The 14445-nt window shown below is 40.8% G+C and overlaps 1 protein-coding gene across 2 annotated transcripts in view; it reads right to left on the bottom strand.

The window, feature by feature from the left end:
• The window catches only part of LOC129814021 (dipeptidyl aminopeptidase-like protein 6), a 164887-nt gene that overhangs the window by 134370 nt on the left and 16072 nt on the right, over positions 1–14445 (bottom strand). Inside the window, exon 1 of one of the 2 annotated variants that reach the window (XM_055866761.1) lies at positions 7267–7568. The exons of the other annotated variant lie outside the window; for it this stretch is intronic. Coding sequence (XP_055722736.1) covers positions 7267–7326 — 60 coding nt within the window. The 5' untranslated portion in view covers positions 7327–7568. Of the gene's footprint in view, positions 1–7266; positions 7569–14445 lie in introns of those variants that run through there. 2 annotated transcript variants of the gene reach the window in all.

Below are 14445 nucleotides of genomic sequence, written 5' to 3'. Positions count from 1 at the left end.
TACATACAGTATTACCTCAACTACCTCGTAACCCTGCACATTGACTCAGTACCGGTACATATAGCCTCGTTACTGTTATTTTATTGTGTTACCAATTTCCTTTTTTATTGAGAACATTTTTCTTCCTTTTAACTCTGCATTGAGGGTGGATATACTGCAGAGATAGCCTGCAGAGTTCTGTCATACTATCCAGGTCTGTGCCCAAACAATTCGAGCTTCCACTTGTAAAAATCCACCTTTCCAGAAACAAGTCTCTCACCGTTGCCGCTTGTTATAGACCCCCTTAAGCCCCTAGCTGTGCTCTGGACACCATATGTGAATTGATTGCCCCCCATCGATCTTCAGAGTTTGTACTGTTAGGTGACCTAAACTGGGACATGCTTAACACCCGTCCGTCAATCTTAGCTAGATACCCTCAATCTCACACAAATTATCAAGGAACCTACCAGGTACAACTCTAAATCCACAACCATGGGCAACCTCTTAGATATCATCCTGACCAACTTGCCCTCTAAATACACCTCTGCTGTCTTCAACCGGGATCTCAGCGATCATTGCCTTATTGCCTGCGTGTGTAATGGGTCCGCGGTCAAACGACCAACCCTCATCACTGTCAAACGCTCCCTAAAACACTTCAGCGAGCAGGCCTTTCTAATCGACCTGGCCCGGGTATCCTGGAAGGATATTGACCTCATCCCGTCAGTAGAGAATGCGTGGCTGCTCTTTAAAAGTGTTTTCCTCACCATCTTAAATAAGCATGCCCCATTCAAAAAAAATAGAACTAAGAACAGATATAGCCCATGGTTCACCCCAGACTTGACTGCCCTTGACCAGCACAAAAACATCCTGTGGCGTTCTGCATTAGCATCGAATAGCCCCCGCGATATGCAACTTTTCAGGGAAGTCAGGAACCAATATACACAGTCAGTTAGGAAAGCTAAGGCTAGCTTTTGCAAACAGAAATTTGCATCCTGTAGCACTAATTTCAAAACGTTTTGGGACACTGTAAAGTCCATGGAGAATAAGAGCACCTCCTCCCAGCTGCCCACTGCACTGAGGATAGGAAACACCATCACCACCGATAAATCTACGATAATAGATCATTTCAATAAGCATTTTTCTATGGCTGGCCATGCTTTCCACCTGGCTACCCCTACCCCGGCCTACATCTCAGCACCACCTTTGGCAGCGATTACAGCCTTGAGTCTTCTTGGGTATGACGCTACAAGCTTGGCACACCTGTATTTGGGGAGTTTATTCTCTGCAGATCCCCTCAAGCATTTAGGTGCCTTTTGGCAAACTCCAAGAGGGCTGTCATGTGCCTTTTACTAAGGAGTGGCTTCCATCTGCCACTCTACCATAAAGGCCTGATTGGTGGAGTGCTGCAGAGATGGTTGTCCTTCTGGAAGGTTCTCCCATCTCCACAGAGGAACTCTGGAGCTCTGTCAGAGTGACCATCGGGGTCTTGGTCTCCTCCCTGACCAAGGCCCTTCTCCTCCGATTACTCAGTTTGGCCGGGCGGCCAGAACCTAGGAAGAGTCTTTGTGGTTCCAAACTTCTTCCATTTAAGATTGATGCAGGGCCCTGTGTTCTTGGGAACCTTCAATGCTGCATAATTTTTGGTGTATCCTTCCCCAGATCTGTTCCTTGACAGAATCCTCTCTCGGAGTGCTACGAACAATTCCTTCGACCTCGTGGCTTCGTTTTTGCTTTAACATGCGCTGTCAACTGTGGGACCTTATACAGACAGGTGTGTGCCTTTCCAAATCATATCCAATCAATTGAATTTACCACAGGTGGACTCCAATCAAGTTGTAGAAACATTTCAAGGATGATCAATGGAAACAGGATACACCTGAGCTCAATTTCAAGTCTCATAAAAGGTCTGAATACTTATTTAAATTAGGTATTTCTGTTTTTAATTTTTATAAATTTGCACAAAAACATTATAATCCTGTTTTTGCTTTGTCATTATGGGGTATTGTGTGTAGATTAATGAAGATTATTATTTTTTTAAACAATTTTAGAATAAGGCTGTAACGTAACAAAATGTGGGAAAATACAAGCGGTCTGAATACCTTCCAAATGAACTGTATATTCCTGTTTGATATGAATTTATATAATAATATTGGGCATGTTATCCTTTATCACATGCCACTATTTGTTTTGTATCCAATGCATTTAGTTTACATTTGGATGAAGCAGCCTATCGAGTTAGATTGCATCATATCACCTTTCAATATTAGTTATCAACGAATATAAAACCATGTTAATTTGAACATCGGTGCCATTTAATAATATGCACGGTTGTGAAAGTTGTATGAATTAATCATACTGCAGGCCTACTCATTAGAAAAAAACAGCAGCTCGAATGCAATATTGGCTTCACAGTGAAACACTACTGTCTATTAATCATTCTTAAAACAGTCAGTAAAATAGCTTATTTAGCTATTTAATTTTTTTTTAACCTGCATGATATTATGCATGTAAGCTTACCTGTCATGTTCACAACCATGGACCAGCAGACCAATCAATATGCACGAGAAGGACCCTATACCGTAACCTAATTATTCTGGTTTGTGTCAACTTCATAAATTAAAAAGGTACTGAGGAGATCGATTCTGCTACTTGTTTAGTTATTATTCATGTCAGAAGAACACTTTGTTTCCAGGTAATAATATGGGAGCAGACGAAGAACCCTTTTGGAACCCTTTTTTCTTAAAGTGGCTACAAATGTCTAGCGTTTGGTGGAATGTGAATCCGTTATCACGCAATGCTGCCTTCAAATCCTGTCCTAAATGCCAGTAACCTACAGACAAAGTGCTACCTACTAATGTAGGTGCCTTTGGAGGCAGGTAGGCAGCAAGCAGCTGTCTTTGGATTGGTTAAATAATAAAGATTGCCCAGCACTATGCGTGAACTCATGATGCTTGGAGCGAAGCATGCTGCTCAGACCACAATGCTATGTCAGTTTACAATGCTTTATCAAGCCATGAGAATTGATGATACTTGATGGTATGAGGTCTGTTGGTTTGCAGAGCCTTCCCCAAACCATAGCCCCCTAGGCACGGTACTACATTGTATAGCCTACAAACTGATTTGAAATATTCAATATTAATTCAAATCCTCCTGCTCCAGGATTATTTTCCTCCTACGACGAAATGGGTCATATTAAGAACCGGCATCTGTAAGGACCTAATAATTTCCCTGATGTCAGGGAAGTCAAAGAGTTGACTTATCACACAGCCAGGGTTGTGATGGGACTGCACTGTCACATTAGATATGGTGAGCCGTGTATTCATAAAATAAAGCTAAACTTCCTCTACAGATGTAGGATCTTAATTTGATCACGGTTGCAGGAAAAACATATATTGTATTTGAGGTTAAAAAAGACTTGGGAAGTTTGTAATATCTACTTAGAAATGTTAGACTTGATTTTCCCTTACGAAAAATCTATCAACCCATACAAAATTGTCCATGAATTATAATCAGAAAAAAATGAAAAATGTATACATCCAACTCATCACGTGCAGGACAGAAGCACGTATCAAACAAAAAAAGAATATCCGCAACTCTGGTATGCGCATGGTGATTTAAAATAATATAAAATTTCATTCGATTTTAATTACAAACAAAAAAGATAAATCTTAGACTTCAAAGGCTTGCGAGTTGTAACGCGTTTTAAATGGATTTCCATCAGCATTTCAACCATAGAATCTATTAGACCAGAACTGTCGCTTGCTTGAAGGTTGACAACACATGCCTTCCTCACTATGTATCAAACTGTAATTATACCTCACTGAAGGCCAAACTTAATAGGATTCTGGAAGCGGAATCCGTTCGTTATCATTCAATTATACTTCAACACTCCATTACAACACTTTTCATTTCAGCCTGTTGTAACGTTGGTGAATGCAATTACAATCTGTTGCAAGTCAAAGCACTTTATAACTGCTGTGACAGGTTCTATCAAGAAAAACTGTCTCCACAGATCACTGGAGCTGGTTAAATTAGTTGAACTTACAATTCAATGCTAATTCCCTTCTTATTCATGTATTTACAACCAACTGAAACCTAACGCATGTAGTACAACCAAGAGAGACCAATCTGTAGTATATTGCAAGTGAGATTAGAAAAATCTACAGTTGTGGACACAGTCCATGTCCATGATAACTTGCCAGTAAACATAAACCTGTCATAGTTTACACAGTATGTGCATATCAATATTAATGTGAAAATGCATAGCCTTTTGCTCTCTGAAAGGATTGACACCAGTCCTGAAATATCTGCCATATAAACTTTATTTGTGCTTCCAAAATAACTGCTCTGAACCATCCAGTACATTCCAGAATGGAAGACACACTGACTTACAGTCCAAATTGAAATGGCAAAAGATAAGGCTGAGGAAATTGACTTTTAATGCAGAATGATGTGGAGCTGACTGAACGGTCTATAGCTACTGGGCTTGACTACAGTGTGACACCAGATGATGAGGAAGAGGCCACATGTAAACTTGTTAGACAGTTTGCTGCTGCCAAAACAGAGTAAGTACACAATAGTCAAACCCTAACTCCAAGACATCATACCCCATGATACAGAATAGCAAAGATATTCTGAGGCTTGAGGTACAAAATGAAGAGTCCTGTTATAACAGAAAATAACAGAGCACCCACCCATATGCAAAACTCGTCTCCTGTGATTGGCACAGTCAATCACAGGAGACAGTAAAAACCTAATCTTCCACACCCGTTCTGCACCTCACACTGCTCAATTCAGCTGTGGCGTTCGTTGCCTTTCTTTACTGCTTCATTTTGGGAGCATTTATTTTCCCGCGGTTATCATTAACACCTCCACATGGCTCTACAGCTGTGTGTTCTGACTGAGAGCCCGAGAGGCTTGGAAACAGCACAGATCATCTCAAAGTTGTCAGACTCTGTGGTTTTAACATTGCCATAGTGTATGTTGGTTGTATACTGGTGTTGGCTAAGGAGCCATGCATGCCAATGTGTCATAGTCATTCAATTACTTCTCGCCATGGGAAAACCGGGTATAACTTACTTCCTATGTAATGAATTCAATGGTGTGAATCAAAAGACACAACCTATAGATAATCCGTAGTATATCATTCAGAGTGATTATGCACTGTCAAAAGCATTTAGTTACGGAAGGTATAAATCAACAAGAAGCTATGCATTCTATGGAAAATAATGAATGACGTGGAAGGTGTTTTCCACGACACGCTAGCAAAAGCAGCTCAAACATAGAACATGTAAGAATGAACTATAGCCATTGAATTCTACCGTGCAAATATACAGTGCTCTATTTAAGTGATAATGCCCGAGAAGCGGGTGTTTGGAGGACATGCATGGGTGTTGTCAGACCCGAGACGAAGTCGATTGCCGGTAAACCGTGCCAATATATCCTCCAAACACCGGCTTCGAGGGCATTATCACTTTTATCCAGCGGATAACCAACATATTCAAATAATGATTGACATATTTTCATTAAAAACGTTATTTGATTAATTTATTCATAGTATGTCATCTTTCCACAAGTTATAGTCCCAACACAAATCTAGAGTTGCTACCCAAGCCGCCTGGTTGATCGTTCCATCGGTTCGGTTGCCAGAGACACGACCCAGTCGCTCAGTCTTTTTGTTCTGTATCTATGGACGTGACCCAGTCATTCGTTCTAAATGTTCTATTGCCATACTTGCTGGCAACGTTCTTAACCCTTCCTTGCTGTCTAGCCAACTACGGCTAACTTACAGTCAGGTCAAAAAGTGCAGCCAGAATAACAGCAAGTCGCTGCAATTGCATAAGCTGTTTTCTAGTGACATTTATTTGGATACATCCATAACAATGAGCTAATGAGGCCTGATATCACCTGGCATCGAAAATTTGCTCACTCGTCAGGACACTGTTGTTCAGAGGAGCTAGCCAACAACACAGCTAATCACAATCACCTAAAACTGAAGCTGGAAAGACTGCAAACTAGCTGCACTTCATTTTGTTTTATCTTTTTTAAATTGACATTTCTTTGTATATATCCATAAAATTGATGGCAGCTGATTCATAATTTCGGCTGGCTGAGAAACGCTGCCTTGCCTGCCTGTCTCATCCCGACACGTTCATTACTATGATATGTTGAATATTGAAACAATGTTGCAAAATTTCTGAGACAGACAGCAAGGTTTATACAAATTTCCGCTGTTGAAAACTAAATGTTAGACTTAAAGAAATGTGAAATAATGTCTAGATGCTTTTATAGTGGAGATCAAGTTTATAAATTGCTTGGCTGGGCTGATGAGACAGTGGATTACGCAGTCAGATGGAACAGAGTAAATAGGTATTTTAAGATCATAGATGTAGCCGGTGGTAACTTGTAGAATAGACACCGGCTGGAATGCGCTTTTTAAGGCAAATAATGCACACTCTAGAATGCCCTTCAAGCCAATCAGAAAAGAGTATTCGTGGTATAAAGTACTATACATCATCCTTACCCCACATGGGGCAAGAGTCAGATCAGGTGTTATTGGGTTAAGGAAGAACATAGAAATCAGATATGTTGGTGATGTTCAACCTCATCCTCTGTACATCTGTGTGAAGAGTTCATTCAGTTCATCCAGAGTTTCTGTTTGCAACAAGTTGAACCACAAACAAATGTATCACCCTATACTCCAAGACAGATTTGAAACATGATCTACTTTAAACATAGAATAAATCAAATCTAAATCCAAAAATCCCTCACCTTCTCTCTAAAATACTTATTCTATTCACCCATAAGTCTCAAGATAATGTTATTTTCCTCAGTGCATACCTGACATGGAATGCTTAGCTCTCGGTGGCAGGTATCCTAGCAGTTTAGAGCTTTGAGCCAGTAAACAAAAGGAATCCCAGAGCAAGTTGGAAAAATCTGCCATTCTGCCCTTGAGCAAGGCAGTTAACCCCCAACAATAACAATTGCATTCAATTGTGCAACTGACTAGGTTATCCCCTTTTCCTTTCCTCACAATTTGCTCTATGCATTAGTAGAAACCAAAACGTCACTGAGAATTTTTATTTTATACTGAACATGTTTATTCAAAGGCAAATCAGAAATGAAATGATCCAGCAGCACATGCCCATCAAGAGCATCTGAAATAATGTCTGTCCCTTGCGCTCCTGTTGCTCTTACAGAAACATGGCAGTCAGCAATAAGAGTCCCCGATAGACAGACATGTCCCAGGCAGCATCACAGTATGTATACTAACAAGGCCATGCTTACCTTTCTGGAGGAGCTGGTGGTGTCCATCTTCAGCTGGCCAGTGGCTATGAGAACAGACATGGTGACTGTGGAGCGTTGTGTCTTTCACTGTCACGCAGTTTCGCGACGTCTGGCTTCAAATTCCCAGACACACCTTCTCCTCTGAAGTTAGGGTGAAGGCAGGGGTGTTGAGGAAGCGCTTCAGGATGGGAGTGTGGCCTGGGGGTCCAGCAGCCTGGCTAGAATGACTCTCCCCTCGCGGAGAGAATGAATCAAACACAAGCACACCAGTGTCGCTCCTACAAGGAGGGGTGGAATTCCTCTGCACAGACTCTCTGCCACTCCAATCTGTCCCCCTATTAGCCACCCCCTTACTCTAAGGACTTTCCCAGAAGAGTGGGGGAGAGGTTCAATGGAATGAGGAAACGAACACACACATGCTCACAAACACAAGTTGATATGCAATAACGCCGATTACCCATCAGTCGGGCTTTGTTTGGATGCATGAGTTGTGGCTTTAGCAATGTGAGAATGTGTGAGCCCTGCGTGGACATGCAGACATGCACATACTGCACATGCACCCAGTTGAGTGAGTGTGTACGTTATCAAGAAATTGATTAATTCAGTCCGCTCCCCGGGTTAGGTTGTATTTAAGCACAAGTCATATTTATTCTTCACCCATCCCCTCCTCCAATCCACCCAAACTAAAAGGACAGAAGCCTGGCATGATACAATGTTGTTGGTTTATTTACATAGTAGTTTGTGTATTGAATCCATCCTGGGGCTGAGACTGAATAACCAATTTACCCTCCAAACCCAAAGACAATCTGCATGCTGCGCTATAGGAGTTACGCAGGGAGGAGATATGGAGGGTGAATGAAATGGGAATGGCTTTTGGGAGATTAGGATTCATTAAAATACGTCTTCAATGAAAGAGAAAGCCAAACAGTGCTGCTGCCTGCTTCCCAAACTAATCTAATTTACTCAGTAGAATGTGACCAAGAGAGAGAGAAGAAACAATACTTAGCACAGAGAGCATGTATAGCATGGCATGAATAACTAATTCATTAAAAAGTGTGTGTTTTTATGCCCAAGACCACTTAATCGTAGTCATATATCCACACTAAATATCTTCCATGCAGTCAGAACTTGACAATTACTGTTATTGATATTTGCTGCGCTGTGCTTGCATATCAGATCAGACGTTGCTGGGTTGTGAACATTCAGGGCACGTGAAAATCAAATGTCTACAATGGATACTGCGTTGTCATCAGAGCTAGCTTTCCAGTTACACCTGTGTCTTTCAGCTTCCGTTTTATGGAGCTTGGGTCCTAATCCAAATACACAACATTCATTCAAACCATCATAAAAAAATTGCCTTGCCAAATAGTCAGTGAAACGACAAATGAAAAGGGAGAGAAGCTCAAGTTCTTATTTCATGGATGAGGGTTTTATTTTGTCCCAGGAGAGGCAGTAACTGGTTTGGGGTTTCACTGCCTCTCATAAATACTGATACATTAAAATCAGCTAAAAAGTTATTTTCCACTGCATTTTGATGTGTTTAAATAGGCCATTCTCCGCCAAAGATTATCGCTCCTGTGCTGCCAATCAGGACCAAACCGCCTGTCTTTCAGTTACATACTGACAAGCTCATTTTTTAACAAGCTCCTGGGGAATGCAATTATTGATCAAACAGTGAGGTGGTCAAAGGCTGATAATGAGAGGCAATTCTCACAGAACTCAAGACAAGGATAGAAGAATCAGAACACAGAGCATGTAATGGTGGAATCTCTCACACTAGTGCTAAACAATGCTATGCTAACAATGCTAACAATGCAGCATTTTATTCTAAAGAGAAAAAGATAAGATATACTTTAGCATAACAGGGATATAAGGTCATAATAGCCCCTGTTGTTCTTAGCAAGCTGATTTCCTATTCTGACCTTTCTCCTGGGCCCTTGAAACTCACTCCTGATTGGTCATCTCCTAGATTCTTTTGTCAGATTTACAGCTGTGAAATACCTCTGATCACGAACACAGTACAGTAAGTCATTGTAATTGCAATTAGGGGAAAAAGGTCACTGCTGTTATTGCAATGAAGCGGAGAGGTGTTATTCTCACACTGACAGATGGTAAATGTTTATTTGAAATGTGTCATTTAGACACAAACAATGCAATCTGCTATAATTTCCCCTCGCTTTTCCCACTTCCTATCTGTCATGTTTTTGCTGATCTTGCAAATCTATCTGCGCCTCCACTCAACCCTTTAGAGTCTAAGCTAACACGTGCAATTGTTTTAACATGGTCATGCCAAGGATCATTTAGCTATTTGAATTTTAAAGGTACAAAACATTTTTTTTCAATGAAATATTGAATTTGGCATTACTGCTATTAGCCCATAGAAACGCATTGAATAACTGATTCACTATATGGAACAACAGAAATTCAAAAGGAAGTTTGTTCTGGAGTGTCTTTCCTATATCTGAGATATTAGAAGAAAGGAAACTATATATTCTTTGGGGGTGGGGGACATGTATTTAACCCCTTATTTTAGACATTAAACTATCTCCATATATACTTCCATACATTTTTTAAAACTGGTACCGCTGACCTTCAGACAAGTCTTGTGAGGGTTGTGGGCATCCTAGAACAAAAAAACGACATGTGCGTGTTAGTGAGAGACTCACCTTTCCAGATTAGTGTGTAGCCCAAACTGTTCGGATGCTACAGACAGAAGAAGTTGGCAGAAGAGGCTGTACCAAATTCAGACGAGTCCCGTGACCCTTTGGGGGTCGTAGAGCAAAAACCGAGAACTAGGGTTTTCCCCCCGACCCAAATTTTTTTTACTTGCTCAACCGAGAGTCGTCCTGTTCTTTCGACCAATCGATTGGTTGAAATGTTTAAACATATTTTTACATATATAGACAGACACATAAAATCATCTACATACAGTGTGCACTGAGCTTGTCTGATGCTTTAAGCACACTGTTTGATTAAATAATTAAGACACACAAATAACTCAAGAAAGAGCCCGATGGTCACACTGTGTTAAAAAAAAATTATAGCCAGTGCCTGTGTGACTGGCGCATGTTGTCTCGCTCTCCTCTCTACTGCAGCGAAAAGGCACCACAACACAGCAAGTGTTTATTACTCTGGCCGTGCTGAAGCTGCAACATCAATGCAGCCATTTAGTCACTCGTTTCTGACTGAAAAGTTCTGTTACCGAAATCCCTAATTTGTTTAGGAAAAACATTCCCTAAACCCTTGCTCTCTTTATGTGAAACATATAAGCGACCAATAGAGCCTGACCTATTAGTCTAACATAATCACATCAATAAATTGTTAATAACAATCTCCGAGAACAGTAACACGTGACAGAAAAATGGATGCGATGGACGTGAAAAAGAAACTCGAAACAGGTGAATGTTTACTGGTTGCTCAGGAGGGAAAGGAGAAGTCAGAAATGTGGAAGACATTTGACTTAGTTGTGGAAACTACTGGAGATCAAGAAAAAGTATGGTTATGGAGCAAGTGTTGCGTGAGAATCGTGTGCCAAACAGTTAGATTGCAATATTATACTTTTTTCTGACCATTATTTGGAACAGACTAAATAAACACTAAATAAATAAGTGTACCAGAGAACAGACTTGTTCTAATGAAATAAATATGATATATAAAGCCTTTATTACAGCAGACTAAAAACAGTTGCATGCATTCGTGTATTGCAGTTTATTTATTGTTTTGGCTAATTATTCAAAGCTCTCTTTGTTATTTAATTTAAAAACTAAAATGCTTGATTGCATTTCAAAGTATGAATGTCTTGTATGCTGTGTGATGACATGAATGAATAAATGAATGATTGATTGATTGACACAGTAGCCTATATATTGAAATGTAGGCCAAAGTAAGTTACGGTATTAAGACTAAGCAAGACGCGCTCTTGGGCCTACAACACGATGGTGGTAATACAAGGCTACTATACAAAGCCTACTAATGATAACGACATTACATATTATGATGAGGATCATAATAATAGTGATAACAATAGATCAAGAGCGTGCCATGTTTCTCATCAAGAGAAGATGATGGCGCCGACAGACATGGCAGCTCTCATTCCAGCTCCTAAGCAACTTTGCAGTATTTCGTGTGTTATTTCTTACATTATTAGCCAGAACGTTTTTTGTGTTATTACATACAGCCGGAAAAAACTTTTGGATATCAGAGCGGCGGTAACTCACCAGCATTACGACTTTCCCGAATTGGATCCTTTGTTTGTACCCCCCAGGGCAATTTAACTTAACCCAGAGGCTGCCTTAAGACGCCGCCGGCAGAGAAGAGATATTCAGAGTGGACTTCTAGTCTGACTCAGGAGGCGGGCACAACATCCACCGCTTCTGAGTATATTACTCGCTAATGTTCAGTCTCTGGACAATAAAGTAGATGAGCTCAGGGCGAGAATATGCTTCCAGAGAGAAATCAGGGACTGTAACATACTTTGTTTCACAGAATCATGGCTCTCTTGGGACATACTGTCCCCGTCCATACAGTCAGCTGGGTTCTCAGTTCATCGCGCAGACAGGAATAAAGAACTCTCCAGCAACAAGAAAGGCAGGGGTTGTATGTTTCATAATTAACTATTCATGGTGTGATAGTGGTAACATACAGAAACTCAAGTCCTTTTGTTCACTCGACCTAGAATACCTCACAATCAAATGCTGACCGTATTACCTCCCGAGAGAATCCTCTTCGGTTATAGTCACTGCCGTGTGTATTCCCCCTCTAGTCGATACCACGACAGCCCTCAAGGAACTACACTGGACTTTATGCACACTGGAAACCACATATCCTGAGGCCGCATTTATTGTAACTAGGGATTTTAACACAGCAAATTTGAGGAAAACACTACCGAAGTTCTATCAACACATTGACTGTAGTACTCACTTAGGAAAAACATTAGATCACTGCTACTTGCCTTTTTGAGACGCCTACAAGGCCATCCCCCGCCCTCCCTTTGGCAAATCAGATCACAACACCATTTTGCTCCTCCCTTCCTAAAAAGGCAGAAACTCAAAACAGGAAGTACCCATGCTAAGGTCTATTCAACACTGGTCTGACCAATCAGAATCCATGTTTAAACATTGTTTTGATCACGTGGACTGGGATATGTTCTGGGTAGCCTCAAAGAATAACATTGATGTTTACATGGACACGGTGAGTGAGTTTATAAGGAAGTGTATAGGGGATGTTGTTCCCACAGTGTCTATTAAAACCTACCCAAACCAGAAATTGTGTCACGCCCTGACCTTCGTTATCTATGTTTTCTTTATTATTTTGGTTAGGTCAGGGTGTGACGAGGGTGGGTATGCGTGTTTTGTATTGTCTAGGGTTTTTGTATGTCTAGGGGTGTTTGTAAGTCTAGGCATATGTAGGGCTATGGTGGCCTGAATTGGTTCCCAATTAGAGGCAGCTGTTTATCGTTGTCTCTGATTGGGGATCATATTTAGGTTGCCATTTTCCCTTGGGTATTTGTGGGTTCTTGTCTATGTGTAGTTGCCTGTGCAGCACTCTTTGTATAGCTTCACAGTTCGTTTTGTTCAGTGTTCATTCTTAAAATAAAGAGAATGTACGCATACCATGCTGCGCCTTGGTCTCCTCCCTACGACGGCCGTGACAAATTGTGAATAGATGGCAGCATTTGCGCAAAACTGAAAGCGCAAACCACCTTATTGAACCATGGCAAGGTGACAGGGAATATGGTTGAATACAGTGTAATTATTCCCTCCGTAAGGCAATCAAACAGGCAAAACATCAGTACAGAGACAAAGTGGAGTCACAATTCAACGGCTCAGACACGAAACGTATGTGGCAGGGTCTATAGACAATCATGGATTACAAAGGAAAAACCAGCCACGTCGCGGACACCAATGTCGTGCTCCCAGACAAGCTAAACACCTTTTTCACCTGTTTAGAGGATAACACAGTGCCACCGACTCGGCCCGTTCCCAAGGACTGTGGGCTTTCGTTCTCCGTGGCCGATGTGAGTAAGATATTTAAGTGTGTTAACCCTCGCAGGGCTGCCGGCCCAGACGGCATCACTAGCCGCATCCTCAGAGCATGTGCTCTGAGTCCAGGTGCAGTCCAGGTGCATCAAAGCTGGGACCGAGAGACTGAAAAACAGCTTCTATCTCAAGGCCATCAGACTGTTAAACAGCCATCACTAACATTGAGTAGCTGCTGCCAACATACTGACTCAAATCTCTAGCCACTTAATAATTAAATATTGGATGTAGTAAAATGTTTCACTTGTCACTTTAAACAATGCCACTTTATAAAATGTTCACATACCCTACATTACTCATCTCATATGTCTATACTGTACTCTATACCATCTACTGCATCTTGCCTATGCCGTTTGGCCATCGCTCATCCATATATTTATATGTACATATTTTTATTCATTCCTTTACACTTGTGTGTAAAAGGTAGTTGTTGTGAAATTGTTAGATATTACTGCATGGTCGGAACTAGAAGCACAAGCATTTCGCTACACTCGCATTAACATCTGCTAACCATGTGTATGTGACCAATAAAATTTGATTTGATTTAAAGCTTTCATTACAGCATAGTAAAGACGAAAAAAAGCCAAATCTGTGAAATTGCTTTAGCCGACATTTTACCGTTACATAATACTTGCTGCTCACAGAATCAGCAGGCTATTAAACAAAACACTCAAACAGGCAACAGAACCAAGATCTGTCTTATTTCTGAAGATATACAGTACCAGTCAAAAGTTTGGACACACCAACTCATTCAAGGGTTTTTCTTTATTTTTACTATTTTCTACATTGTAGAATAATAGTGAAGACATCAGAACTATGAAATAACACATGGAATGATGTAGTAACCAAAGAAGTGTTAAAGAAATCAAAATATATTTTATATTTAAGATTCTTCAAATAGCCTCCCTTTGCCTTGATGACAGCTTTGCACACTCTTGGCATTCTCTCAACCAGCTTCCGTTTACCAAATAGGGCTATCTTCTGTATACCACCCCTTCCTTGTCACAATTCAACTGATTCCACAAATTAAACTTTTAACAAGGTACACCTGTTAATTTAATTGCATTCCAGATGACTACCTCATGAAGCTGGTTGAGAGAATGCCAAGAGTGTGCAAAGCTGTCATCTAGGCAAAGGGTGG

Source organism: Salvelinus fontinalis, chromosome 17 (genome assembly GCF_029448725.1).
Source record: "Salvelinus fontinalis isolate EN_2023a chromosome 17, ASM2944872v1, whole genome shotgun sequence".
Classification (NCBI taxonomy): Eukaryota; Metazoa; Chordata; class Actinopteri; order Salmoniformes; family Salmonidae; genus Salvelinus; species Salvelinus fontinalis.
Note: the sequence above shows the minus strand (reverse complement) of the source record. Positions and strands in the feature narration are given on the sequence as shown.